General features: G+C 43.4%; 1 protein-coding gene across 4 annotated transcripts in view; it reads right to left on the bottom strand.

The window, feature by feature from the left end:
- The window catches only part of RASAL2 (RAS protein activator like 2), a 191,257-nt gene extending 166,627 nt beyond the window's left edge, over nt 1–24,630 (bottom strand). For all 4 annotated transcript variants that reach the window (XM_049808232.1, XM_049808234.1, XM_049808235.1 and 1 more), the window contains exon 1: nt 24,369–24,630. In XM_049808232.1, coding sequence (XP_049664189.1) covers nt 24,369–24,534 — 166 coding nt within the window. In that variant the 5' untranslated portion in view covers nt 24,535–24,630. The remainder of the gene's footprint in view (nt 1–24,368) is intronic.
- Nucleotides 24,631–26,944: the final 2,314 nt, after the last annotated feature.

The raw sequence follows: 26,944 nt of genomic DNA, 5'->3' as shown, positions 1-26,944 counted from the left end.
CGGACAACAAAAGTCCCAAACCCTGAGAAACAAAGATAGACTGAAGCCCCACAAATGCTGCAACATGCAAGAAACCAACAGAAGTCTTGGAAATGTGCAAATTAAGTGGAGAAATTGAGGAAAGCTTCTCATCCTGTTTTTTTATCCCAGCTGAGAGCACAAGGGGAAAATATGCTGCTCCCACACTTGCGCCCAACTTCTCAAAGCTCAGCCTGGACAGAGGACAGGTACTAGGCCATTTTATTTTAGGCTAAAGGAGAAGACTGCCTTCAGCAACAATTTTAGCAATAGAAGCAAGTAAATTATAAACCTGAAAGAAATCCTAAAGCCAGTGAACCCTGCGAGGAGACCATGCTGCCAGGCTCCCAAAGTCACTGGCATATGAAGCTGCTGAAGAAGAATCTCATTTGCATGTGTAATCTGCACTTGCATTTTCTTGTCTTATGATTTTCTTTCTAACCCTATAATCAAATGTTTAACAGCTACTTTGACAGTACACATACTACTTTTTTCCTTCTATTCCTAAATTTTGGCTAGTAAACAGGTGATCCAACAAGGACAGACTACTAGTTTCTTTGGGAGTGGCAAATCGATAAATGGAGTAAAGTTTACAACACCCAGCACTAAAACCAGGGTTAGTACCCTTCCTTCTAGCACAACTGGCTGTGCCTTGGGAGGTATCTTTGGGGAACTATCTCCTCCCAGGATTGGCAAGCGACAGAAGGGATGCGAGAGCAGTCCCTGGCTCAGAAAGCACCTCTACACAGCAGCCGCCTACAGCATGCACAGGTGTGTGCCGGTGCACAGCTCTGTCTCATTGTCCAGAGAAAAATGAGAAGATTCTAATTAACTAAGCTTTCCAATGCAGCAGAGCGCGTGCATAAACTCTTGCTTACAAAGGTGACCTACAATCTTCTCAAACTGGCCAGAGGATCCAACACAGGCTGTACTGCTCAGAATGACAGCACTAGCCCATACCTGGAGGATGCAGAGGGATCCAGCACTATGAAATGGCCATGGAAATGACTTATGACTGAGAGTGGGGGGGTAAGCTATTTTTCCCTGCACATGCAAGTGGCTGTGCATCAATAACTTCTCAAACACACACACACACCAACAACTGTCCTTATTTAAAAGATTCCTCACAGTTGCTACAAGCCAGCAATAAAGTAGATATAAAAGTATTGCAAAAATCACTGTAACAAAAAAAAAAACTTGTCAGCAGAAAAGATACTGAAAAACTACAGAAAAGGTTTCATGCTTACTCATGGTAGTTACAGAGTAGGATGATTTTTTTCCCTAATATTTGTAAGACCAGCTTGTAAAATTGGGAAATAAAGTTTCACCATCTGTGAAATCAGCACAAGTATCAAGGACTCTCTAATCCTTCCCAAGCTGAAATGAAGCTCAGGTCCATGTTAGCTAGGTTAAAAAAGCAGCAGGTTTGGTTCATCAAGGACACCTAATCAACTAGTACAGCATTTGAACAAATATGTGTCCCCAAGCTGAGTCATGGTATCATTTCTTAATCCTCACGGGGGAAAAAAAACTGCTCAAGAAAAGTGGGGAAAAGGAGTTAGGATAAGCATTTGATCACAAACATAAAACTCAAAATTGAAACAGATACCTCAAATTAAGAAAAAAAATCCTTTATAAACGTGTCCTTTTGAGAGATGAAGCAGTGCTGGCTCTCCTCTGAGCTTGTAAGTCAACTTGCTCATTTGTTCCCTGCACTTTGTCTCAAACAGCAGGTGCAGCCAGGTGGACTATTGGTACGAGTCCATGATAAAATGCTGTTTATCTTTGCAAATACTAATATTCATCAATTCCTCCTGCAGATAAAACAATAAATGTTTGCTTCCACAGATGGAGGGAATGTTATTTAAACCATGATACTATTCTAGTAAATCCGAGACAGATGGGCCAGGATTTGGGAACAACTGAAGTTGCTGTGTTTATGATAAGGGAATTAGAGTGACAGAAAGCCTCTTGCTGGGAAACGTGGGATCTGGTAGATTTGCATTTGCTTCATAAAGAAGGTGAATGCTCTACAAATACACTGTTCAAGGTCAGTGAGCCAGAACAGTTTGGAGGTAGTGGGTCAATCCTAAAAAAGGGCACCCAGATTTCCAGGTACTTGTTCTGTAAAGCACTATCCACAGAGTCCAGCAGGTCACTGCAAGCAAACCTGAAACAAGTTTTTGACATATCTTGTTTATCTCTCAGTGCCTAGAAACAGTGAGAGTTTGGGGAGACGGTGGGAGAGAAAATACCTCAATGTCTCAGATCACAAGCACAAGAAAAAGAAGAAAAAAAGTATTCAAACAGTTTACTTTGAAGAATATTTTTCTTTAGCATATTAATTGCAATACAGTGCATTTGTGACCCCCCTATACTAAGCAGATGCAGAGCAATTAAAGCTTTTCCATCTAATATAATCAAAATACTGCTTAAATGAAGACAGGATTAAAACATATTGTATCTCTGCCTCTAACTTGGCTACAGGTTACTGTAGATGAGTTAGGGGTTTTTTATGCCAGCAAAGAAAGAGTCAAGGGTGTTAACAGAAAAGTGGACCTGGTACCCTGTGACCAAGGAAGAAAATTTATCCACTTCAGCAAATGTTGACAGAGCCATTACTCAGGCAAGGCTTCAAGTAAGTCAGTACTAAAGTCTTGAGCCCCAACAGTGAACTGCATGGGTCCCTGCTCTTGGTTCAGTCACGACAGCTGATAATACACTGCAGGGGGAGAAAAGAAAAAAAGGCAAGCTTGCATACACCATTACTACAGAAAGTAGATGCACACGGGCTATATTAAAAAGACATTAAAAACTGGCATTTTGATAATGAGCTCGCGTGTATCAATGATGCTACTTAAAAGAATGCTGATTAACAAGACACATTAACAAGGCTGCAGGGCAAAAATGAAGACATGAAGAAACCAATCATATGTATATTAACTAAGGCAGCTGCCAAAACTTACTTAAAATGCTTAACTGGACAAGTAAAACTGTGGCAAATTTAACCCAAGTAACAGAGTTTATTGACTAGAAGCTGTACGATTTCAGGCATGGCAGCAGGTGCTGTATCTTCTTTCTACCACACTGTCAGTCTGCTCCCTAATTATATATCTTTAAAACCAGACATCGATGATCAGATGCTTACTGAACTTCTGAAAGGGCATTTTATTTTCCCCCTTGAGAAAAAGCTTTAAGCACAATAACAAAGTAATTCCTTTACCCTCTGTCTATTTCTCAGTTCTCACTTAAGCATCACCCTGTGAACTTCAGCCTGGTGATAACAATAGCATCAGCATTACTAAAGGCTTATAGTTTGCAAAAAAGGAACGACAACCTTTTTTTTTTTTTTTTTTTTTTTTAATGTGGATGTATTTGGAGTAAATGGGGAGGAAGGTGAGATATTACAAGTTGAAACTGTGAGGACAGAAAAAGCATGGAATGAGTATGTGTTGCCTAGCTTAAAATAAGCAAAAAAAAAAAAAAAAAAGTTGCTTCAAGTGGTCATTTTCAAATGCAAACAGTTTTTGTCTTCAGTGGCCACTGGTACTTTTACACATCAGAAAAAAAGGACATCTCATTCCAACAGGAAATGAAGGTCAAAAATACTGAAAGCAACAACTTAATATTTGAGATTGGGGAAAAAATCCCATTACTATTGGTATTACAAAAAGTGACTTTTTAAAGCACATACCTCAACTCCACATGACAGCCATCGAGGCACATAACACCATCCAGAGGGACAGGGTCAACAGGCAGTAGCTGCTTCCTACACCAACCGTTAGGAAACAGGTCAAGTTTAAAAGGCTGTAATATCTGTATGTATTTATGCCTTTACTGATTTTATATGACAAAATTACAGCTAAAATAAAGTGGAAAAACAATGACAGCTCAAGTTTAGCAAAACAATCTTCTAAACATGCTTTTGTCACATCTCATGACTTAATGGTTGGCATGACACGTCAGAAGTAAAGGAGTTTCTTCGTGTAATTATCATGTCTCCAACTGCTTTATCTTTGTCTTCCTCAAACACTTTTAAAAAAACATAATCTTGCTTAAAATGCAAGTGCAAGAAGCATTTCATCTTTACAGCAAAACCTGTTTCTTCTGGTCTTATCAGTATTTTCATTAGAGCTGCTTTTAGCTCCTATCTTCCATCTTCACTGCTTGTATCCGTGTTAATGTTGAAACACTTTTAAAGTGTGTTCCAGGTCACAGGCTTAAGCGTTGCTATTTTCTTCCTACTTTTTTCAAAAGTTTCTTAGAACTTTGAAACAATTTCTTCCTGCAGCAATGAACCTGTTCCTCTTTGCATCTAACTGGAATTCCAAAGCCTTTTTGTTTACTTCCTCATTCGCACACAATCCTCCACCCCCCATTTTTAAAATAGTGTAGTTCTGGGAATACATAACTTCTTAAAAAGCTGCCATTGAAATCCTCAAGACAGCAGTATTACTGTAACTTACCAGAAACCAAGCAGAGTTTCTGAAAAAACAAACAAACAAAAAAAGAAATCAAAGCATATCTAGATTTTGCTGTCCATCCTCAGTACTCACGGATGTAATCACTGTAAAAATGTCACACATTTTATCCCTGCTTTATATTCCTGTTACAGAGGTTTTGGTAGGACATTTTGGCAATTAAGTTACTCTTCTGCAGTTTTCTTAGGTCAGCAAACTTAGCTACTGCACTTACATCTTATTTTAAAAAGAGGTGTGCCCCCCCCCCCCAAGCCCAAACAGCAAGCAACAGAAGGGCCAAATGAAGGATGGGAGGCAGGCGGAACTGAGGGTGGAAAAAAGACAGGTTAGATAAATCAATTTTACATACTAGAATTTATGATTAAGCTAGTGTTTTGCTGGGATATTTTAATTTGATTTCAAATGCTCATCTAGTCTTCCCATACACAGCTTTCCCAATCTCTAGCCAGAGTGACGCATCTCGTCTACTTGCTGGCAACTAGCTTGGTAGAGCATGAGACACAAAAAAGACACTTGAGGCAAGAAGACAAATATTCAAAGCTACTGACGGGAAAGAAACTCAGGAAGCAGAAACACTGAAAGAGATGGGGTAATAATCATGGATGACATACTGACCATGAGATTGTTATGGAAGACTGAACCAGTAACTAAGACAGGTCTTGGATGCAAATGAAGGATCCCAGTGGATGTATGTTATGACCATGCCTAGGTCAGTAAGGTATTTTTTTGACATTTCTAGGAGAGTTGCTCATGAACTGTGAGTGAAAAAAAGCAATAGCAGAATACTGATCTGCAAGACTAAACCCAAGTGGTGTTACAACCTGAAACTTGACCAGCTTCTAAGAAGCTAGAAGTAGCTTTGGGTTACACACAGATCCCTAATCCCTACCAACTTCTGCAGTTTTAAACAGTGTCCTACTCCTACTGTCCAGATTCCCCAACCTTTCATCTACAGCAGCCAGCAAAACATGAGGCTTTACTTATTATTGTAAGCAAATAATAAACATACCAAACAAAATGCTACAGTGCAAGCTTTGTTTTTTGAGGTGCTGGATGCTGGCTACAGCAAGTCATTTTCCAGACACTTGAAAGATTTAAATAGAGTAAGATATGACTTCTTTGCATTTACTACCAAATAAAATTAGAAATAAAAAAGTCTCAATATTCCCCAAGTATTTTCTGGAAACATCCCAAATACTATCATAAATGCATTAGAGAAACTGCTGAAGCAGCATAACCTGGAACATTAAATTAAACTGGAAATACCTATAAGCATTCTTGTAAACAGATCATGCATGAATGATGGAGATAAAGGCTGCTATGAAAGACCAGATAACTTACCGAAATACTCAGCTGCTGAGGATATGAGAGAAGGAAAGGATATTATTGAAATGTTTATTATGGTAATACATAGAAATTAATTTGAAAAAAAATTAGCTCCCACTACACAAGCCTTATAATGAGCTTATAGCCTAAACACTGATGTTTTGTCAGATTAAGCATACTTTGCTTCCTTTGTATTTTATGATGTGAAGTAGCGACATGCTGCTTTTTTTTTTTTTCTTTAAACGACATCTCCTTCAACATTCTATTACCAGAGAAGCAGGGCTAAGAGACAAAAGTGTCAGCCTTTGAAAGGCAACAGGATTTAAAAATTAACTGAGGGGGGAAAATGTCCAGTTATCTGTTAATACTAGACTTTTTCTTTTTTCAAGAATGTTAATGTCATTTTACAGTTCAGAACTTGCTAGCGTTCGGTTACAGAGATAACAGGATTTACATGATCGTGACAATTTTTAAAATACCCCATCACTAGTACTAAATTCTACTTGTCCTGCAGACAAGTCAAAGCCATTTTCTACTTGTCAAAGATGATAAATCAGTTGTCTGGTGACACTGACAGGTGGATTTGTCAAAGCACCCTTGAAGTACTTCGGTCTCTGCTTTCAGGCTGCCTGTGAACTCCTGAGAGTGCAATAACGCAATAGAATAAGGGAGGGATTAGGAAGAGTTTAGATTTTTAGGGCTGCTGCCCATTTCCCCAGCTTTCTTGGTATTTTTCTTTCTGCTTTATCATTAAAGTGGGTGTATAGCATCCAGCTGCTGCGTTTCATTCTAGCACTTCACCCACAGAATTCCACTTAAAAACCAAAACAAAACCCCACACACTGCATTTGAAAATACATTATTTTCCTTATAAATACCAACTTCTCTTTTCTTCAAGACAGGGGCACACCTTAGGAAAGATGAAATTAAATCCCATTTCTTCTACCCACTCTGCCACTACAAGCTACTCAAAAGAAACAACTGGTATTTGAAGCGAGGGGAAAAAAGCATTGGCAAAGATGCATGAATGGAAGCACATACCTTGTGCCTACCAGCCAGAAAAACGTTCCACAATAAAGGTGGAAGTGTTCCAGTGAAATATTTTAACTACTGATGTTAAACAAGGTTGACAAGACATCTAACATGAATTACTCCCTTTTTAGCCCTTCCTTCTCAAAATAGATTAGAATGGTGTTAACACACTGTTTGGGCTGTACTTCTAAAACAGACAAAATTGCGCTTAAGAGCCCACACAGGTGTACTTCAGACAAAGACTAATTTGGAAAAATAACTAGCTACAGTTAAAATATATAAGAAATTAGAAAATGCAGAATAGGAAATGTTTTTTCCTACTACCCTCAGAAGTAACACCACTTGGACACAGTGCTTCTCCCAGTGGCAACTCCTCAGTGCTCTGCAGCAAGCTTGCAACACTCTTGATCCAAAGACCAGACAAATGCAAACAGCAGCTCACATTTAACCAGCAGATCTGAAAAGATGAGAAGCCTCAATGTGAAGCCCAGAGGCAGTATTTCAAACTGAATCCTCCTCCCAAGCAAGAGAGCCTGTTGGGGAACCCTCTCCAGGCACCAGTAAGCACCACCACCTCCAGACCTTTCATGCAGACTTCAGAGTGGCAAGGTGGATCCTGGAGTTCAGTTTGGCCTCCAAGGCTTGCTCTGCTCCATCTCCAGGACACTGCAGGTACGGCTTTCCTGGGTCTGGCAGGTACCTCGATTTCTGTAAAGCTCATAGAATTAGGAGAAACAGCAAGAAATTGTTTCTCATCTTACCATACAAAGCATGAGCTACTTCACAACAAATAAAAGGCAGCCTGTTCTTCATTGGAAAACTTGAAAAGCATAAGGTTTTGCATTTATTTTCTCTCTCTCTGAAAGGAATGCCAAAGAGCATGCAGGTCTGAGATGGAGGACTAGCATCAGTTTCGCTCTGTCCTAAGATAACATTTGTACCATCCCTCTAAATTTCTACATCAAATCCTCAAGCTAGAAACACAGCATAAGGACATTTTTACATCATTTTGACTGCAAGGTAGTTCATACTTATTCCTGAACTGTTTGAAAGCACATACTTCCTCCTGCATATTACGTTCAACATACAAGAAGTAGGGAAAAAAGACATTTCTGGACACTGACAAAGCCTGAACAAATTGCCCTGCAGCAGCATGCAATTCACTGTATCCCCATTTATCCAGGGGGCCGAGTCAGAGCTGTCTTTCCCCAGGGTAAGCAGACAGGGTGGAAATGATGACAATCTATTTTAGAGGCTACAAGATGAACTAAAACATTTGGTATTAGTGTAACGCTGACACAATTCTAATTCTAATAAAGTCATTTATTGGAGCTGCTAAGTGCAGCTGTTCTTCCCCTGTCTTGCCACCCACACTGTACTGCAAGCAGTAAGACAAACTGAGGGGTGAGGCAAAGAAACCAAGTGGGAAAATGAAATAAATCATTTGGAAAACAGCTGGATGGCAAAAATGGTCAGCCCTTAGGCTGGAGAGCTACTCTAAACCCTGCTGGTTTACATTACCATTAACTTGAATCTAATTGCCATCTGAGTAAGCAAGCTACATTTTAAAAGACACATGTAAATTAATCTGCAGTTATTTCCAAAGATAAGCTGTCACTGGAATAATACTCTTGCCAGAGAATCTGGAGCAGAGTTGCTCAAAGTCTTTAGAGGCAAAAAGTTTTTTTTCCCGGGAAGTGCTGTGAGTTCTTAAGAGAAGTTTATTGAGGATTTCTTCCTGGCATGAACAATTTATGTGCCTTGATACTCTTAGTATTAGAGAGACACAATTATGAACAGAACAGGAGATAAATTTTCATTTTCAAAGTTGCTTCTAATTCAGGCTGCATTTGTACTGCTGGGGCGGGGAGAGAAGAATCATACTATCTACTCTCCCCGCCTTTGTTGTCAAAGGAAAATTGATCAAAGTATAGAGCCAGCCAGTATCATTTTCAATCTTAAGCCAACAGCATTCAGATTACAATATGGGTTTCAAGAATACAAAGGGGGGGAAAAATGCAGAGGATTAATACCCACAATGGCTCATCAGAATATTAAGGAGATTGCAGATTGTCAGAGCTCTGGAATCAGATGCTGATAATTCATCAGAGCTCCTGCTCAGCTTCCAAGCAACAAAATGCATCTGCACATGTTGGGGAAGAGATTCGCATTCATTGTTTCCTATCTGCGATGAAGGGTAAGATTAAAAAAAAACAACAAAAAAGTATAAAACTCAGTAGCTTTCCCTCATGGATGCCAGTGTTTCACCTGCCTTACTGGATTTTTCAACCAGAGAAAAGGAACATCCTAAAAAACCTGCAAACCACTAAAAGCTTTAGCATGCCATGCCTCTGAACTAGCACAGCCCCTGTACCGAGCTTGCTTCCAACAAAAACAGCACCACCCCCCTTTCACCCAATATCCTGCTGGCAAGAAATGTGGAGAAATAGCTGGTCTATCCAGCAATCTACTGGGCAACACAGCTTGCCACCACAGTGCAGCTGGCATTCACAACATTTGCTGAAGTCTTCATTTTCTCACCAATGACATGCAGTTCATTTAACCTCAGAGCCCTGGTAATGCTCGGTCTAATACCCTAGGCTTGTCTTTTGAGGGAAGTGACTCAAATGCAACTACTTTTAGCTACGTTTTTAGCCCCTCAGACTCTTCCAGCACTCCATTTACAAGCATACCTCCACCTCACATCTATACCAGCGCACATGCCCATGTCCAGTTAAACGTGATACAAGGCAACAAAGAAGGGAGTGAGGATGACTACTTACAATGGAGGGCTACAAGAAGAACTTTCTCCTCAAATGCCTTGCTATCTGCACCACTGGTGAACACCTCTTGCTAGTTTAAGGTCTTCGTTCATCTTCTGCTAAAGGTTTTCCTAAGAGGGTTAGTTTAAAACCTGAAGGTTTTAAACTGCACTGCACACCCAACACCAGTGGAGTGAAGAGAAGTTTATCTCCAGATACTAATGGGAGCTGGACATCATCTTTACTGAAATTCCTTTGACATTTATACACACACACACAAACTAATTTCCTCATGGTTCTGTTCCAAGCAAAAACTTCACAGTTGCAATTAATAGCATGCTCATTTTATAACAGAAGCACACATAAAGATCTGGCTACTCTTTGCTGTAAACCAAAACGCCATCAAGGTTCCAGGAAAGGACTGCTGTGGATTTTTTATTTAGGGTAACCAGTGTTTATACCAACATGACACCTGAGTGAAACGGAGTGGGAGGAAAGCAGCAAGTCTTATGAGATGACAATTACAAATGCTAAGCTACGTCCACTTTGTGAAATTACAGAAGTGAATTATTTTTTCCAATAATATGTAATACCTTGAGGTATTAATCCCTCCATAAGACTTAGCTAAATGCTATGTATCTGCTGAAAACTGCACATCTGCATCACATTAACCGGTTTTTAAGTGTCCCCACAAGTAAGTAAGCACATACTTCATGCCCCAGATAAAAAGCAAAAGCACCACTAATTGAAGAGAGATACAGCTAAGCCTTGAACTGAATCACCACCAGTGGAAATTACAGAAAAAAACCACATGGAACAATGCAAAGGAAGAATACCCCAGAATGAGTAAAAGGAGTAAGAACTGGGATGTTCCTTCTTCTAGCTGTGCAAGTACTTAAGTAATAAGCATATGACATATTGCTGGCCCCTTGCAAGGACAAGAGGCAAATGTAATGCCCTTAGAGTCACAGGGCTAACCAATTCAGTCATGAGTAATACGAACTCCAAGGAAATACAGGCATTTCCTTCCCTAATTCTCCAAACGTCCACCTCCAGGGTCTCAAAATGTTTAGCAAAAGGCCTTAGTAAGGAAAGTACCTAAGAGTTAGTTGTGTCATCTACACTGGGTGTAAGTGGAAGGCCACTCAGCCAGGTCCAAGTTTCCATCTACCAGTATTAAAAACTGACTGGTGAGCTTCCAACATTTCTCATGGAAGGCACTTCCTTTTGGAAGAGAATGAAAAAAGCAACCTTAAACTGGTGAAAGTAGGTCAGCAAGAAGCCACATCAATAAAGTCTGGAAACAAAACAGGGAGGGATACTCTGTCAGCTATAGAATTGAGTGGTTATTATAAATGGACATCAAAAGTACGGCTAGAACATTTTGACTGCTAAGCCATTTCATGGATGAAATATAAGTACACAGTAAGTGATACACTACAGTGTTTCCTTTGTAAGCCTCCTGCAAAGCTACTATAAGTTTTAAACATAATTGCATGCTTTTTAGACTGAACTCATGATAACCCTTCCAAACTCCATCAACAACAATAGCAATCTTGACAACAAAAGTTTATGTTATCAGTTATCAACTCCCCAACACACCTCTCTCACCATAGGTTTAATTTAAGATTCATTCCAAAGTTATCTTAGAGCCATCTAGGTACAGATCGATCTGTAAACAAATGTGGTAGTTATGTTCTACAACTGGATAGATATGTCAGCCAAGAGATCTCATGTCCTGGACAGCAGGCCAGCAGATACCTCTGCTAATCCTGCAGAGCCGGCTATCCAAGGTCGTCAGCCTGAATGCATGGAAAACTAGGGTCCATCAGTCCACTCTCACCTTTTTTCCTAAAATGTTAGTGAAAAGTCAAAGCTAATGTAACCTGCAATCATAGCAAGTAGTTTCTCAGCAAGGAAGAAGTAGGTCGATTTAATTCTTGGCACCTGTTTATAGGAACACCTACCTACTTATATAGGAAACCAACTTAACTCCTATTAGAGTACTTGCTGTGTACTGGGCACCTGGGCTGATCTGGTTTCAAACCCATTCTGAGAAGAGAGTTGGACGATTGCAAGGAAAAGAGTTACTGTCTCCTGATAGTAACAGCTATTGCACTTCAAATTCTTCATATAGATAGGGCTTATAATATATTTTTAAAAAAAATGTTTAAGTCGGAATATAGGACTAAGGAGATAACCTCCTTCTAGTTGCTTATGGATAATTCACAGTTGCTTACTGGCTCATATGTGTAAAAATTATATGTAACTGGCTGCCTCCTCCTTTCGAGCATCAGGTTAAAGGTGCCAAGAGAGCTATTAAACCCAAATTACCCAAATGTACAATTTGAGATAACTGGCCTAACACCCCGATGAAGTCAGGATCCAGATAACCTTGAGACACAAGACTTCAGGTGAATGCTGCTCTTACACTAAACATATATTTATCCTTGATAGCCATACTGCATTTTCAGAAAGTTTTCTATTTTCACCCTTTTCTAACACAGAAAAAGCAATGTGTTCTGACAAAGAAACAGCAGAAAGCAAGTTGTGCCAGTATAGGGAAGATTAATGCCTTTTCATACCACTTAGCTGTTTAAGTATTATTATTGCGCTCCTCTCAAATTTTTTTTCCACCAAAGTTTCAGACATATTTTCGTTTTCACAGCATGCAAACTCCCCCTTTCCAGCACTGGGCTGGAATCAAAAATATTTGTTTCCTTTTTATCATACTTCCTTTCTCCTACACATTCATCATTTCAGCAAACAGAGGCTGTTTACTTCACACTCCTGACTTCCCTATTAGTAAGTCAAAAAAAAAAAATTAGAGCAGAAAATGCTTAACTTCCGTCTATAAAGCTTGTCTAGGCTAACAAAAAAAAAAAAAAGAGGTTTTCTTCCTCAATTTGATTTAATGGTTATAATGATTTAATGGTTATAAATTGAGAAATTAGCAACCACTGGAATCAAAATGAGAAAATTAGGATAGTTGAGTTTGAAATGGCCTTGGTTCACACTGCTCTGCCACTACTTACAGAACTTGACATGAACAACCATGGGGGCTTCTTTAAGCAGAGGAGTCACCAGCCCAGGGCATGTGAAAGAAAACAAACATAAATATTTATGGCAAGACCATAAAAATTTTTTGCTACCTTACTATATGGGATATAAACCTCGTTACCTCTGAGGATTTTAGGCTATTTGAAAACTTCAGGCCTTAGCTAATGGAAGGAGTTAAGGAAGCACCCCATGAAATCCATTCAATCGGGTAATCAATCACCCCACACCTCACTGACGTCCTATGCAAGTGATGCCAGAGAGCAATAGAGAAAGAGACCCCACAGGCCTATGCCATCTAGAAGATAAATCTTCTCAAATCAGGTTTTAAAGGACTTTTTGTTAAAAAAAAAACCACAATACCCTTTTGCCATAGCTCACTATTTCTGTTTTGGTGATACCACTCCATTTTTCCCGATTTCTTATTTTCCAAAAGACCTATCAACTACTCACCATCTTGAACAAAAAGATGGAAAATAAATACAGAAATGTACCTCTAAATACCAAATGCTTAATATCAGTTGATGAGGAAGTCTAATGATTTCCTAGCAAGTGTGAGCATATTGTGCTTTTGGTGTGTGATGTACGTGTTCCACTATACTCAAGCAAGCTAGGAAACCCAGCAAAGGTAGCAGTTTGGCTGCACAGCCTGAGATATAACGTCATAATGTAAATAAGCATCTTTTCAGGAAGCTTTTTGTCACTTTTTCTTTCATAGTGCCTGCACTGCACTGTACTCCTGCACATCAAGATAAAACACCTAACTAATATGGAAAACTACTATGGATCAGTCAACTGTTGGCAAAGCCAACAAAACATAAAAGTGTTAAGACAGTGGCACAGGGTCTCAAATGCCATGGCAAGGATGTTAGAGCTTCAGGTGTTTTAATCATTGCTCTGTGGTTTTCCAGTCTCAATCTGCAATATATTTTCCTCCCCCAGTCTACAGTGAAGAGTCACCTACTTGGAAATAATGATTTATAGTCAAACACCTGGCCCTGTCCACAAATTAAGATAAGTTAACCAGTGCCAACTATCCAAACTCCTTCAGTCCAGCCTATCACTGTAATGAGACAAGTTTATTAAATTTTGAAGGTCAACAGAAGTTTAGCTTTGGTTGGTTTTTTTTGTTGTTGTTTGGGGGTTTTTTTTTGGGGGGGGGGGGCAGCAGATGTAAGCAGACATAACCACCTGAATGGAAGTTTCCCCTCTGAGAGCATCTTGCCCTGCTAACCTACAGATACGACAGCTAATAGGGTATTTGAGAGGATTATTAACAGTTACAAAAGGATCCAAGTAAAGTAGCAGGCTTAAAGGTATCCCAAACATGAAGCAGTGCAAGTCAGTGTGCAAGCCAAGCACTGCAGAGGTCTCAGGAGATCTGACTTCTGTTGCCAAGTTTCTTGTATGTCCTTGGGCAAGTTGTCTGACCTATTTGTGCCTTGTTTCTTCACCTTCCCAGCTCACAGCACCACTCTCAAATAAAACCGTTAATGCTTTGGATGCACTCACATAGCAAGGCAATGAATGGTGCAAGCAAGTGAAACTGATCCTTCCTCCTTTTACCACAATGGGCAGCACAAGAATTGCTAATAAAGTAGTCACCATTCGCCATGACAAAATGGTACGCAAAACTGAAGTGACCATTTCATTCCTTAACGAGATTCAAGGGCTGGATTCAGTCCTCCCAGACACTGCTACTTTCCACACCTGGAACCCTAATACTACCCATTGTGCTGAATAGTGCAGCATCTGTACCCTATCCTGTTGAGATGTTATCAGTGCACTAAAGAGTCATCTAAATGAGGGTGTGAATTACTTCTACTTATCTCAAGTAATGAGAAACTGAAGAAAGCAAGCAGGTTTTTAACTCTATCTGCCATACAAGTACCAACCATGGAAAAGAAATCCCTTCAGAAATACCAATTCTATCCATATTTCCTCTAAACCCTCACTGGCAAAAAGAAATGTGTTTCCCAAGAGGGAAAATGCAATTTTTATATTATGCTGTTATATTCTGTGTAGTCACCTTAAGTTCTTTTGTGAAAGATATCCCCCAAAAATGGATATAACATAAATTTCTAGGCTTTCCAACTTATTCAGCCTAAACATAAACATTGCTACTCTAGAGTTGGGGAACATTCCTCTTGCAAGAGAGCTTGAAGCTGTTAAGGGTACAAGGTGAAGAAAGTGCGGGCAACTTGGGAGGAGTACAGGGATCTTGTTAGATCACAGAGAGAGAAAATTAGAAAGGCAAAAGCTCAGCTAGAACTAAATCTGGCCACTATTGTAAGGGACAACAAAAAATGTTTTTACCAATATGTTAACAGTAAAAAGAATCCCAAGGAGAATATCTATCCTTTAATGGATACAGAAGGGAACATAGCCAGCAGAGATGAGAAAAAGGCCGAGGTACTTAATGCCTTCTTTGCCTCAGTCTTTAATAGGGAGACCAGTTATCCTCAGGGTACTCCGCCCCCTGAGCTGGAAGGTGAGGATGAAGAGCAGAACATACCCCCCTTAATCCAGGAGGAAATAGTTCATGACCTACTATGCCATCTGGACACTCACAAATCTATGGGACCTGATGGGATTCATCCAAGAGTACTGAGGGAACTGGTGGAGGTCCTTGCCAAGCCACTCTCCATCATCTATCGGCGATCCTGGTCAACAGGGGAGGTCCCAGAGGACTGGACGCGTGCCAGCATGACTCCCATTTACAAGAAGGGTCGGAGGCAAGATCTGGGGAACTACAGACCTGTCAGCCTGAACTTGGTATCAGGGAAGATTATGGAACAGTTTGTCTCGAGAGCGCTCACATGGCAAGTCCAGGACAAGCAGGGGATCAGGCCCACTCACCATGGGTTTACGAAAGGCAGGTCCTGCTTGACCAACCTGATCTCCTTCTATGACCAGGTGACCCACCTAGTGGATGAGGGAAAGGCTGTGGTTGTTGTCTACCTTGACTTCAGCAAGGCCTTTGACACTGTCTCTCATGGCATACTCCTTGAGAAGCTGGCGGCTCATGGCTTAGACAAGTGTACTCTTCGCTACCAGTAAAAAACTGGATGGATGGATGAGCCCAGAGGGTTGTGGTGAATGGGGTGAAACCCCGTTGGTGGCAGGTCACAAGTGACGTTCCTCAGGGCTCGGTGTTGGGCCCTGTTCTGTTTAACATCTTTATCGATGATTTGGATGAGGGAATTGAGTGCACCCTCAGTAAGTTTGCAGTCGACACCAAGTTGGGAGGCAGGGTCGATCTGCTTGAGGGTAGGGAGGCTCTACAAAGAGATCTGGACAGGCTGGATCAATGGGCTGAGGCCAATCGTATGAAGTTCAACAAGGCCAAGTGCTGGGTCCTGCACTTCGGTCACGGCAACCCCATGCAGTCGCTACAGGCTTGGGGAAGAGTGGCTGGAAAGCTGCCCGGCAGAGAAAGACCTGGGGGTGCTGGTTGACAGCCGGCTGAATATGAGCCAGCAGTGTGCCCAGGTGGCCAAGAAGGCCAACGGCATCCTGGCCTGTATCAGAAACAGTGTGGCCAGCAGGAGCAGGGAGGTGGTTGTTCCCCTGTACTCGGCACTGGTGAGGCCGCACCTCGAGTCCTGTGTTCAGTTTTGGGCCCCTCACTATGAGAAAGACATGGAGGTGCTGGAGTGTGTCCAGAGAAGGGCAACCAAGTTGGTGAGGGGCCTGGAGCACAAGTCCTGTGAGGAGCAGCTGAGGGAGCTGGGGCTGTTTAGTCTAGAGAAGAGGAGGCTGAGGGGAGACCTTATAGCTCTCTACAACTACCTGAGGGGGGTTGTAGTGAGGTGGGTGCTGGTCTCTTCTGTCAGGTCGCTGGAGATAGGACAAGAGGAAATGGCCTCAAGTTGAGGCAAGGGAGATTTAGGTTAGATTATTAGGAAAAAAATTTTTACTGAAAGGGTTGTCAAACATTGGAATGGGCTGCCCAGGGAAGTGGTTGAGTCACCATCCCTGGAGGTATTCAAAAAGCGAGTGGATAGGGTGCTTCAGGACATGGTTTACTGGGCATGGTTAATGGTTGGACTCGATGATCTTGAACGTCTTTTCCAAGCTAAATGATTCTATGATTCTATGATTCAATTCCCTACTACCCAGAGCACTGAAAGCTCTCTCAGACTTAATGCTACAGTATCTATGGTCTACCTGAAAGAATTCTCTATGCTTTTCTCATGCCATCCAGACTGGGAACAGGACTGAGATGAAGAGACTCTGTTGAATCTTTTGGACTATTACATGAAAGCCTAATGTCGGTAGGGATTAAGTCTAAGAGATGAGTGATCATTTTTAGTCACAGGTTTCTAAACACTTCTCTTCCTCTCACCACAGTACTGATTTCCATTCCCACACCTCCTTGGAACCAAGGACCAAGTAGACACACTCCCCTCCCATCTCCTGATACTCTACTGTGTAATCCTCCATCCACCTCCAAAAGCATCTGCCATTTTTCATCTTTGCTATTTCCTTTTTTTCTCTGGTCCAGGCTACAAATTCCAAAGGGCAAGCAAAGCAGCTGCTGTCTGTAAAACGCCAAGCACATCTACGGTGCAGTACTGTATAAATAAAATGAATTATCTTAACACAGAAGAAAACAGGGCATTTTCAATTAAACCACTAATGTCCAAGAATGCAGACACAGCACTACAGGAAGGGAAAAGGTGCCTGCAAGTTTTAATCAAGCCAGAAACTACCAGAGAAGCATATGCATTCTTATGCAAATCTACACTAGACTCACTGCACATCTGCTGAAATGGGTGTCGTTTTCCCACAGTTTGCAGAATTAATGTGTTTAAGTGCCTGCCAGTGCTTGCAGTATAACAGCTAATTTTTAATGGGGTATTCCCAGCTGTTAAAAAAAAAATAAATAAAAATCCCTTTAGATAACAAGAGATCTAAATCCAGGACTTGGTTTTACATTTTCTTAAATGCAAAGACCCCCTTCACCTCCAAGAGCTCATTACTCACACTACTCCAACTTGCTTTATAATTAAAAATAATGACAATTCTTGAAGAAGAGTCTTTCTACAGTTTTGTGACCTTTTGAAACCCTATTAAAGAGAATTAACAAATGTTATTCCCTCCTGATCACTTTTATAAAGGCTTTCTAAGATAGGGGAGTGTCAAAACACACAAAGGACTTTATGAGAAGTTTACAAACCAAAAGACAGTAATTTTTCTTTTCACTTGGTTACTTTCCTTGCAGATACAAATTGTATTTCCATGATTACTATGTGCCTTTACAGAGGATTTTGAAAGAATTCAGATGAGAGCTTAACTCTGTGACCTTGGGGCTAAGAAAGCATATATGCCAGAAAATGCTGAAATCTTAGCTATTTTTTATAAAAATCTATAAATATCAGTTGAAAGGAACCCATGATCTCATAATAAGTCAATGGGTCACAGTTATGCTCCTCTTATCTTCCCTTTTTTTCCTATTGTTTAAAAATAGGAAACAGCACCACATGAAAATGTTCGGCCAGAGATAAATTGTGTGACTGAAATACAGGAGCCAGGAAATTGATGTTTTAAAATAATGTCATACTCATTTTCCCCAACACACTCTAGTATTGTTGATGCCTCCAAATATTTAAGTGACTTAATAAATTAGTAACCTAGGTAACACTTGCAGCAACAGATTCAGCTGAAAGACCCTAGCTAAAAATGCCTAAAAAAAAAGTGAAAAAATCCATTTGTGTATAAATTAGCATCAACATTCTTTAAAAAGAGGAAGGGCAAACAGTTTTAACATCAAAGGGGCTAATTCTGCAATAAAGTTTGGGAGTGAGGCAACCAAGAAGAAAACAGGCTATATCCAGCACTCAGCTCCACTCCAAATCACCACTGCAAATACAAAGGAAAGCGAACAGAGATTCAACAGCTGCAGTAGCACAGAGGACCCATAATTCACCACCTACCTGCTTGCAAGAATTCCCTGCAGTCAAAAAGAGCTATCAGAGGAGCTGTCATACAACAGGTATGAGCAGATCACCTGTAAGAGCACTTAAGTCACATCTTTTGATATTGCCCGCTGCTGGCTGGCAAGGGAAAGCAGTGTCTCTGCCAACAGCACACTTGCCCGTTTTTAATCTGTAGCAAATGCAGTCACTTGAAACCTTGTTTTTGATAAACTCTACCTTTTACAAAGGGGCAACAACTAGAAATCATTGTTATTTATCATCTCAACAAAACAAAACACAAAAAAGCTTTATGCCTTCACTATTTAACGTCTGTACCCAATACACTGCAGCAGTACCTGAAGGCCACGATAAGGTCAGATATCACTATAGTAGGTATTGTCCAAATACACAGGAAATGACATTTCCTGGCCCAACAAGGTTTATCTTCCAAGCCTGCTTTTGCACCAACTTTCTAGGCGAGTTAAAAATAAGGCTATTGATCAGAAGGGAAAGAAATGCTTATGAACACTGACCTTCTCTGCTTCCCAATACAAGACTGCCTGCACAGACATGCCATGCAGCTCTTCAGCTCCCTTTCAGCTTTCCAAGGGCCTCATCCGCACCTTTAGCTTATCTCCTGTTAAGTTCTTCCTAACAGCAAATGATCTCCTGCAAGGAATCGCAGCTCCGTACGTACTCGTAAATGCAGCAGTATACAAAACAGTCCAGCTACACTGTCTGCACACATCTCAAGGAGAAGAAAACCCTCTACAGCTATCACAGCTGTCTCTCAACTATCAGATTGCCTCACCGCTTCAATTTGTTGCGAGGGGGTTTTTTTGGTTAACATTAAATACACCCTTCCTACCTACCCCTTGTTATACAGCCTCCAGATTACTTTTTAATTGAGCTTCTGGAGATGAGCGATAAGGTTCAGAAGTGGAGAGGACGCTATCCCCCGGCTTGTTTCGGGCAGCCTCGGACGTCCTCAGCAGCTCTTACACCACCGCAATGAAGATGCCGCCACCTGGTGGGATCTCCACCGCCTCGGGTGGAGGCGGGGGGGGGGGGGGGGGAGGGAGGCACGCTGGACCCCGGGGAGGGGAGACTCCCCCCCCGGGGAGAGTCGCGGCTCACACTCACCGTCCTCGCATGGGCATCTCGGAAGAGGCTGGCCAGCAGCATGAGCAGGGCTGTAAGGAGAGGATTTGCTGACAACGAGAAGGTGCTCTTCATGATGAAAGCCTGTTGGTGCTCATCCAAAGCGAGATGGTTGGGAAATGGATAATCTTTGCATTTTTAGGTACAACTGCAAGCAGCAGAAGAAAAGAAGGAGGGGGAAAAAAAAAAGAAAGAAAACAAAAGGTAGGTATCAAGCTACCTACAAAGCCATAGCAAGGCAGACTGTAAAGAACCAGAAAACCCAGAGAATAGAGTTGGAGTCATTGACACAAGGGTTGAGCAAGGTAGACAACAGATTTCTGGAATGCATAACTCACAGAAGTTGGGCTTTTGAACTGAATTTCATGTGATTAGGAGATGCTTCTGTTCAGTGCTCAAGCCACAGCTATTTTTTAATCTCCACATGATACTACGTGCATTACCGTGGCTTTAGTCCTGAGCATGAGTCTAATATTTTCTGAGGGTCAATAAATTCAAAGCCTGGAACTCAGGTTTGAGGCAGCCCAGAGATGTTTCTGTCTGGTTGCATGGAGTCTAAGGCTTTTTCTGGAGTCAGAGCCAGCAAAGCTCTGTCTGTAGATCAATATCCATGAAAAAGCATGGAGACCTTCAAGCCTGTGTTTGAGGAGCCTTCTTTCTGCCAGGAGAAAGGGGAGCGAGAAGGCTTATTCTAGCAGTAAGGAATGTATGCAGACTGCCGGCAGGATTAGAGGACAAGGTGATGAAAATATCCACGTCCGATCTGCACTCGAGCTGGTGCAACTACTATCATCTTTTAGCACCACTGCTAGAAGAGAAAGACATTTCCTAGTCCGGATAAGGCCCCAGAGCAACAATGTCTATTCTCAGGATGAACATTCAAGAACAGACTCTTCCCTACGGTATTTTCCATGTATTTCAGCAACTCCTATGTTGGAATTGTAGCACGTGAGCATTTGCAGCGACCTTAGAGCAGGCACATTGGAAATGAATTTGACAACCGCTGTTACAGAAGTTTACAACCTATTTAGACACAGACTGTAAGTCAGGCAAAATCTGACTCTGCCCCCATCACATGCAACATTTAACACCAACACTGCAGTGCTGGCTTTATAATTCATGGCTACAAAATCCATGGATGTTCAGTCAGCCACACCAGGCAATATAATTGCTGTTTTCACAGTGAGCACTGAGAACACCGTAAATTCAGTTATTCCCCTGCCTCCTCCTCCCAAAGTCTGTTACAAAGAGCAGAGAAAAAGACCTCAAAACACTGGTGCATACTTTTAGAAGTCAGTTACCCCTTGTACAGAGAAAAAAACCCATAGCATTAATCCAGGCAAGATACCTCTTCCCTCCTACCCATTACACACATGCCACGAGTCTGAAAGGAAGCCATCCTCCAGAACACATGTTGATACATATTTTACAGAAGCACTAGTTGTGTGTCAAAACTAGTTCTTGGAAACATCATCTAACAACACTCACATGATCTGTGTTTCACGAGCAATTAAATCTATCACTCCGACAAGCAAATTTGCTGTTCCTGTTCACTATTCAAACATCAGGTTAGAAGAAATTACTTATGTTACAAACTCTGTCCTTCAGTAAAGAAATTCTATTCCCATGGTTTGATAATGTCATTGCTAATTCATTAAACCAGAAGCTGCCGAACCTCCAGAACACAGAATGAAAAAGCTACACTTGAACTACTGCAGCTAATAGAGGAAATGCAAAAACAGCCAGACTATGATTTAGATCTCATAGTGAAGTCAGACAAGACCTCAATGTTGCACTGAAATCACATCCCAGATATTGTAAAGTCCTACTGCATTCACATCACTGTCATACTGCTGGCAAGCCACAGAGACCAGTAATGATGGTACTTTACTACTAAATTCTTTTCTCCATGCTTACAGATGAAGTTTTACAGGCTCTGCAACCAGACCAGCTCCCCTCATGCAAGTAATTACCTCCTTGGATAGAGACAAAGTGGATGGCACACCACTGCAGAACAGAGATGCAGAGAAATAAAAAGTTGCCTTTAAAGGCCGCTGAACTCCCTTCCTTCAAAATAAGTGTTTTCACTACTTGAGCCACTTTTCAGACAGTCACCTTTCATTTGGAACAACACCCCAACACAGTGGTCATGGAGAAAAAAAATGCTACGACATCAAAAGCTGCATTTCTTGCCATGCTAGAAAATGCTTCTCTACTTTTCAAATGCTAGATATTCCCTCCCTCCCCCAGCCATTCATGGTGAAATAATTAGTGTTAGTGTTCTCATTGTTTATCAGACAATACAGACAATAAGGCTAAGCCTTCTGCTCCTGTTTTCCTTCCCTGTGCTGCTGTGGTTCCTCAAACAACTGTGCAAGGCTTTACTTTGAATCCTATAAATAACACTTGTCACTCATAGGTTTGTAACCCATATTTAGTTGGGCACAAACATGGCACAGTTTCAGCTTGATTCATTGTCTGCAAACTTCTCCAGATGTGTTCACGCAAGAAAAAAAGGCTAATAAGGAGGAGGAAATAAATAAATACTAGCTAATCCGATTGCAATTTCATAGGGAAGGAGAGAAGACACTACCACATCAGATCCTTTATGAGGGAGAGAGATAATGAGTTGTTTTTAAACACAGACTAGGAATAATTAGTTATTGTCCTTGGGCTACAAGATGTATTTTTACATGCTTGAATTCTATGCTGATTTTTATAGCCTGTGAGCTAGCTGCTCTGTCACAGGGAATTTTTTCCCATTTATCTACATGTTAGTGTCAGACTACAAACACATCACAACATATGACTTTATCAACAAGCAATGTTTTTCGCTGTGGCTAATTTTGAAACCGCATTCCTGCTTCCACTCATACGAGATATAACCTTGGGTAACAATCAGATAGGCTGGTGCCAGACATCCTCTTCTTAAATACATTCTCATTTTACCTTTGGAAAGTATTCTAAACAAACAAACAATCTGGAGGCGATCTGCTTTCTTCGGAGCTCCCCTTGACAATAGCAGACAGATATATATTTTTTTAGAAGGCTGCATTTTATAGTCTCAGCATTAGGATTAGAGTAACAAAAGAAAGCCATACAAGAAGCAGCAAGCTAGACGTAGTGGAAACTACTAAAAATCCCGAACTTCTATTACAATTAATTGTGCTAAGTATAACTTTGCTCATTGATGCACCAGACAGAAAGCAGACAGACAACCTCATCCCACTGCACCAGCTTTTCAAGCTTCCAAAATAAACACAAAGGTCTTTGCACAGACTGTGCTCTCCAGCAAACCTGCAGCCCGATCTTCCTCGTTTGATATGTGCAAAGGCTAACGCTGGTGGTACTCACAATAATTAACTGCCATCAGCCAAGAAATCCAGCAGAGTTCTTGCAGATGACTTATTTATGTCATCTTTGTGTTTCAGCAATAACGCAACCAGTAACAGGTCAACGATACAGGTAACAGAGAGCATTTGCTTCTAGTTTTACAGGGCAGGGAAAACCTGGAGAATCTCTTTGGGATTCAGAGCAGGGGAGGAAGACAACAGGGACAACCAGCAGCGTGACAGGATCTGATGTAAAAAACTACCAATAAAAGGACGTGTTTTTAGCGGTTCTCCATAATATTAGGCAACGGTAATGTAGTAACTGCAGGTGCAAGCGCCACAACTCCTGCCTTTTCAAGGATGGACCATCAAATTTGTTACAAACAAGATACCGTCTGCAGCGATCTTCACTCTGAAAGATTGGAGTAATTATCGCTAGATTACCAAGACAAACAAGAGGGAAAGATATGGAAGAGATAAAACAGAATTTCCACAATTCAGTGCTGATCGAGAGATTAAGCCTGACTGCATTTCAGTTGGTAGCCTAAACAAACGAGAGGCCCGGCCACATAAATCAAGTTAATTTTAAAAGGTTGCATACCAGGGAGAGTTAGAGAAAGAAGAGGAAAAAACACCGGGTCCTGTCCGCGGGCCAGACTGCTAAAGATTTTAACATCCTTTTTGTAAATAATAAAGGTGCCAATTTAAGACACACCAGTAAGTCTGGGGCGACGGGACCCACCGTATCAGTACTCCCAGGCCTGCAGTACCTCATTAATACTAATCAGAGCCGGCGCTGGCAGGCGGCGAGAGCTCAGCCCTGCGTGCACTCGCATCCTGTACTTGACTCCCGGCGACACAAAAGGTTCGGCTGCGGATCCCCGCCCGGTAACACGGCCTCGTCCCCCTACCCCCGCCGCCGCCGGCTTCGGCACCGCTTAACGCGGGGCATCCTGCAACCCCGCCGGGGGGGACCGGCGGGAAAGGGGCTGCCGAGGGGCGGGCTGCGGCTGAACGAGGGGGCTCCTGCCGCCGGGAAAGTGGGCGGGGGAGGGGAGGGGAGGGGAGGGGGGCACACACACCCTGTGGGAGACTCGGGGAACCGGGAGGTTCGGCAGTGGGGGGAAAAAAAAGAAAAGAAAAGAAAAGAAAAGGAGAACGAAAAAAGTTAGGGTCGGGAAGTTTTCCGCCGCTCCCAACCTGCCGCCGCAAGCCGGCAACGGGCCCCGGCCCCGGCCCCGGCCCGGAGCCCGGGCCGCCCCCCCGGCGCCCCCTTACCGTAGACGCGGACCCAGCCCTGCTGCTGGCAGACCGACTCCAGCAGGACGCGGTCCAGCGCGCCGCCCGCCGCCGCCTCCAGCTCCTCCGAGCCCAGCTCCGGCTCCGCGAACGCCTCCGCCGCCCAGGCCGCCGGCTCGCCCGTCGCTACGGGGGGGGCCTCCATGCTGAGGCGGGGAGGCGGCGGGGGGGGGGGGGGGGAACGGGACGGGACGGACGAGGCACCGCCGCCCGCCCGCCCGCCCGCGCTGCGCCCCGGCCGCGCCGCGCCTCGCTTCGCCTCAGTGCGCGCCGCGGCGCGGCTCCATCCCTCCCTCCCTCCGTCCGTCCGTCCGTCCCTCCCTTCCCCGCCCCTCGGCCCCGCCGCCCCCCTGCGTCAGCGCGAGAGGAGGCGGCGGCCGCTGCCGGCCCGCTCCAGCACCCGGCGGCGGCGGCGGCGGTCCCGGTCCCGCCGCGCCCTCAGCGCCGGCGGCATCCCGGGCGAACAGGCGCGAGCAGTGGCGGGCCGAGCGCCCGCGCGGACGGGGCAGGCGGTGGACGGCGGGGCTCGGCCAGGCCAGAGTAATCGGCCGCCGAGGCAATGAGCCGGGACCCCCCCCGCCCCTGCCCTGAGGGAGAGGGGGGCGGCGGCGGGAGATGGCGGGCGGCGCTGGGCCGGCCGTAGCTCTTCCTCCCCCTCAGGGGAGCGGGCAGCGCTCTCCCCCGCTCCCCGCATCGCCACCCCGCGCCCGCCTCCTGCCCGGGACCGCTTCCCCACCCGGGGCTTCTCGTTCTGGCCCCCGAGGGGATTCATCCCGGCCTCTGAGGGGGCTCAAAATGGCCCCCGAGGGGGTTTCCCCTCAGGCCCGGCAGGCCGGCCCCGCCGCCGCCGCCCCGGTGCCCACCTTCCTTGCCGGCGCTCCCCGCCGCAGGGGTTCACCTCCCCGGCTGGAGCCGGCCTGTCGGGTGGGTGGCGGGGTGGGCGGGAAAGGCGGCCGGGAGCGGAGTTTGTGTCATGGTGGAAGCATCCCAAAGAAGCAAAAATCGGGGGATAAGGCCGCTGGGGGTCTGCTGGGGGGCATGTGCCGCATGCATCTCACAGCGGGCCTTTCTCCGACCTGCCAATAACATCACAGGAATGCGATGATGATGGGTTTAGTCTCAAAAAGCAGTATGAGATGGGGGTTGCCCGGGTTCAGACCCTTTGTCAGCATTCACATTGCACTTCAGGGCTTGCCTAATCGAGACCGTTAAATGTTCCAGGCGCTTACACTGTCCGTTTCTTCCAGGTACATGGGAAGGAGATGCACTGGGGAGAAAGGAGGACAACTGGCTTGATTAAAACAATTTCATTTAGGAGATTTGCGGGTTGGTTTGTTCTGAATGCCTGTTTGCTGACCTCCCTGAGTACCCTGGGTTTTCATTGTCTGTTTTGTTTTTTGGGGAAGCTCCCAGTGCTTAAGGTTCTTGCTCTCTAAAAATCCCGTATAAAATAGCTGAATATAGCGTGCATCCCACAGTGTCTTTTAAATCACGGTCTTGTAAGTTGAATTTTCAGGGAGGGTGGGCAAGGGGCTTCAGTTTGCTTTGGGTTCCATCCCTGTAATCTTCTTGGTCTGAGTTCGCGCCTGTCCATGATCAATACAAACTGGGTAAATTCATCCAAGCGCGTAGATTCAGTGATTATCTCCATAGTGCATAGAGGATTTAGCAAATCGGCCATCTCCTCAACATTTCTCACTGAAAGCTAAAGCTTAGCATGGGCTGTTCCTAAAGGCTCATCTCTGTACACAACTTCTGTATTAGTATAAAGGGACTAACGTTTTTTTTCTTTATTGAAACAGCTATTGCATTAGCATGGACCTATAGCAGTTATACTGCCATAAAGCTGCTTTAAACTAGAAACGGCTCCCCCACTTTCTAACCGTGCTCTGTCACCTTGTTTTATTTTGCACTACAACAGAATAAGAGGGTTCATGCAGTGAGTTACTGCAGCTCTGCTGAAGAGCAGTAACTTCCCTCTGAAGGGGCTATAACTCTCTAAGCTCTGCAGCTTGGCAGGTTGCGATCAGCTGCCGGAACCTGAACCTGAACGTTTGTCTTGGGAGTTCCCAAAAGTTCCTGTTGGGAGCTGAGGACTTGCAAAGTGGCAGCAAACGATGCCCTCCTGATCCAACTGGATTGGAGTACCCCCACACTGGTATGGTTCTTTCTGCGGTGGAAGATGTATTAACTATTTCAATGGAGAAAGAAAAAGTCCTGCCAGCCCTATGATTAATTGATGAAATCTCATTTCCTGTGGGTTTCTGTCTCATGCTTGACTGAGAGCTTGACCTGAATCTTGCCCTACAATTGGGTCATTCTCTACCCAGTTGGGAGCCCTCTTTTCTGAAATGGGATGAGTTCGCGTGGCAGTTTTTCCGTTGTATGGTGGGAATATGCACCCTGCTGCGATTTCCAAGCTGAGATGGAAAACAAAGAAACCTGCAAAATGTTTGGTTGTTTTGTGATCTTGTGATCGGCAGCACTGGTGTGGCCTGGTTTCCTACAGTTTTATGTCTCAGTGTCAATCCCCTGGTATCTAGCAGAGGGTGGAC

Source organism: Accipiter gentilis, chromosome 8 (genome assembly GCF_929443795.1).
Source record: "Accipiter gentilis chromosome 8, bAccGen1.1, whole genome shotgun sequence".
NCBI classification, from domain to species: Eukaryota; Metazoa; Chordata; class Aves; order Accipitriformes; family Accipitridae; genus Astur; species Astur gentilis.
The sequence above is the reverse complement of the archived record's forward strand: the minus strand, read 5'-3'. Positions and strand labels throughout refer to the sequence as shown.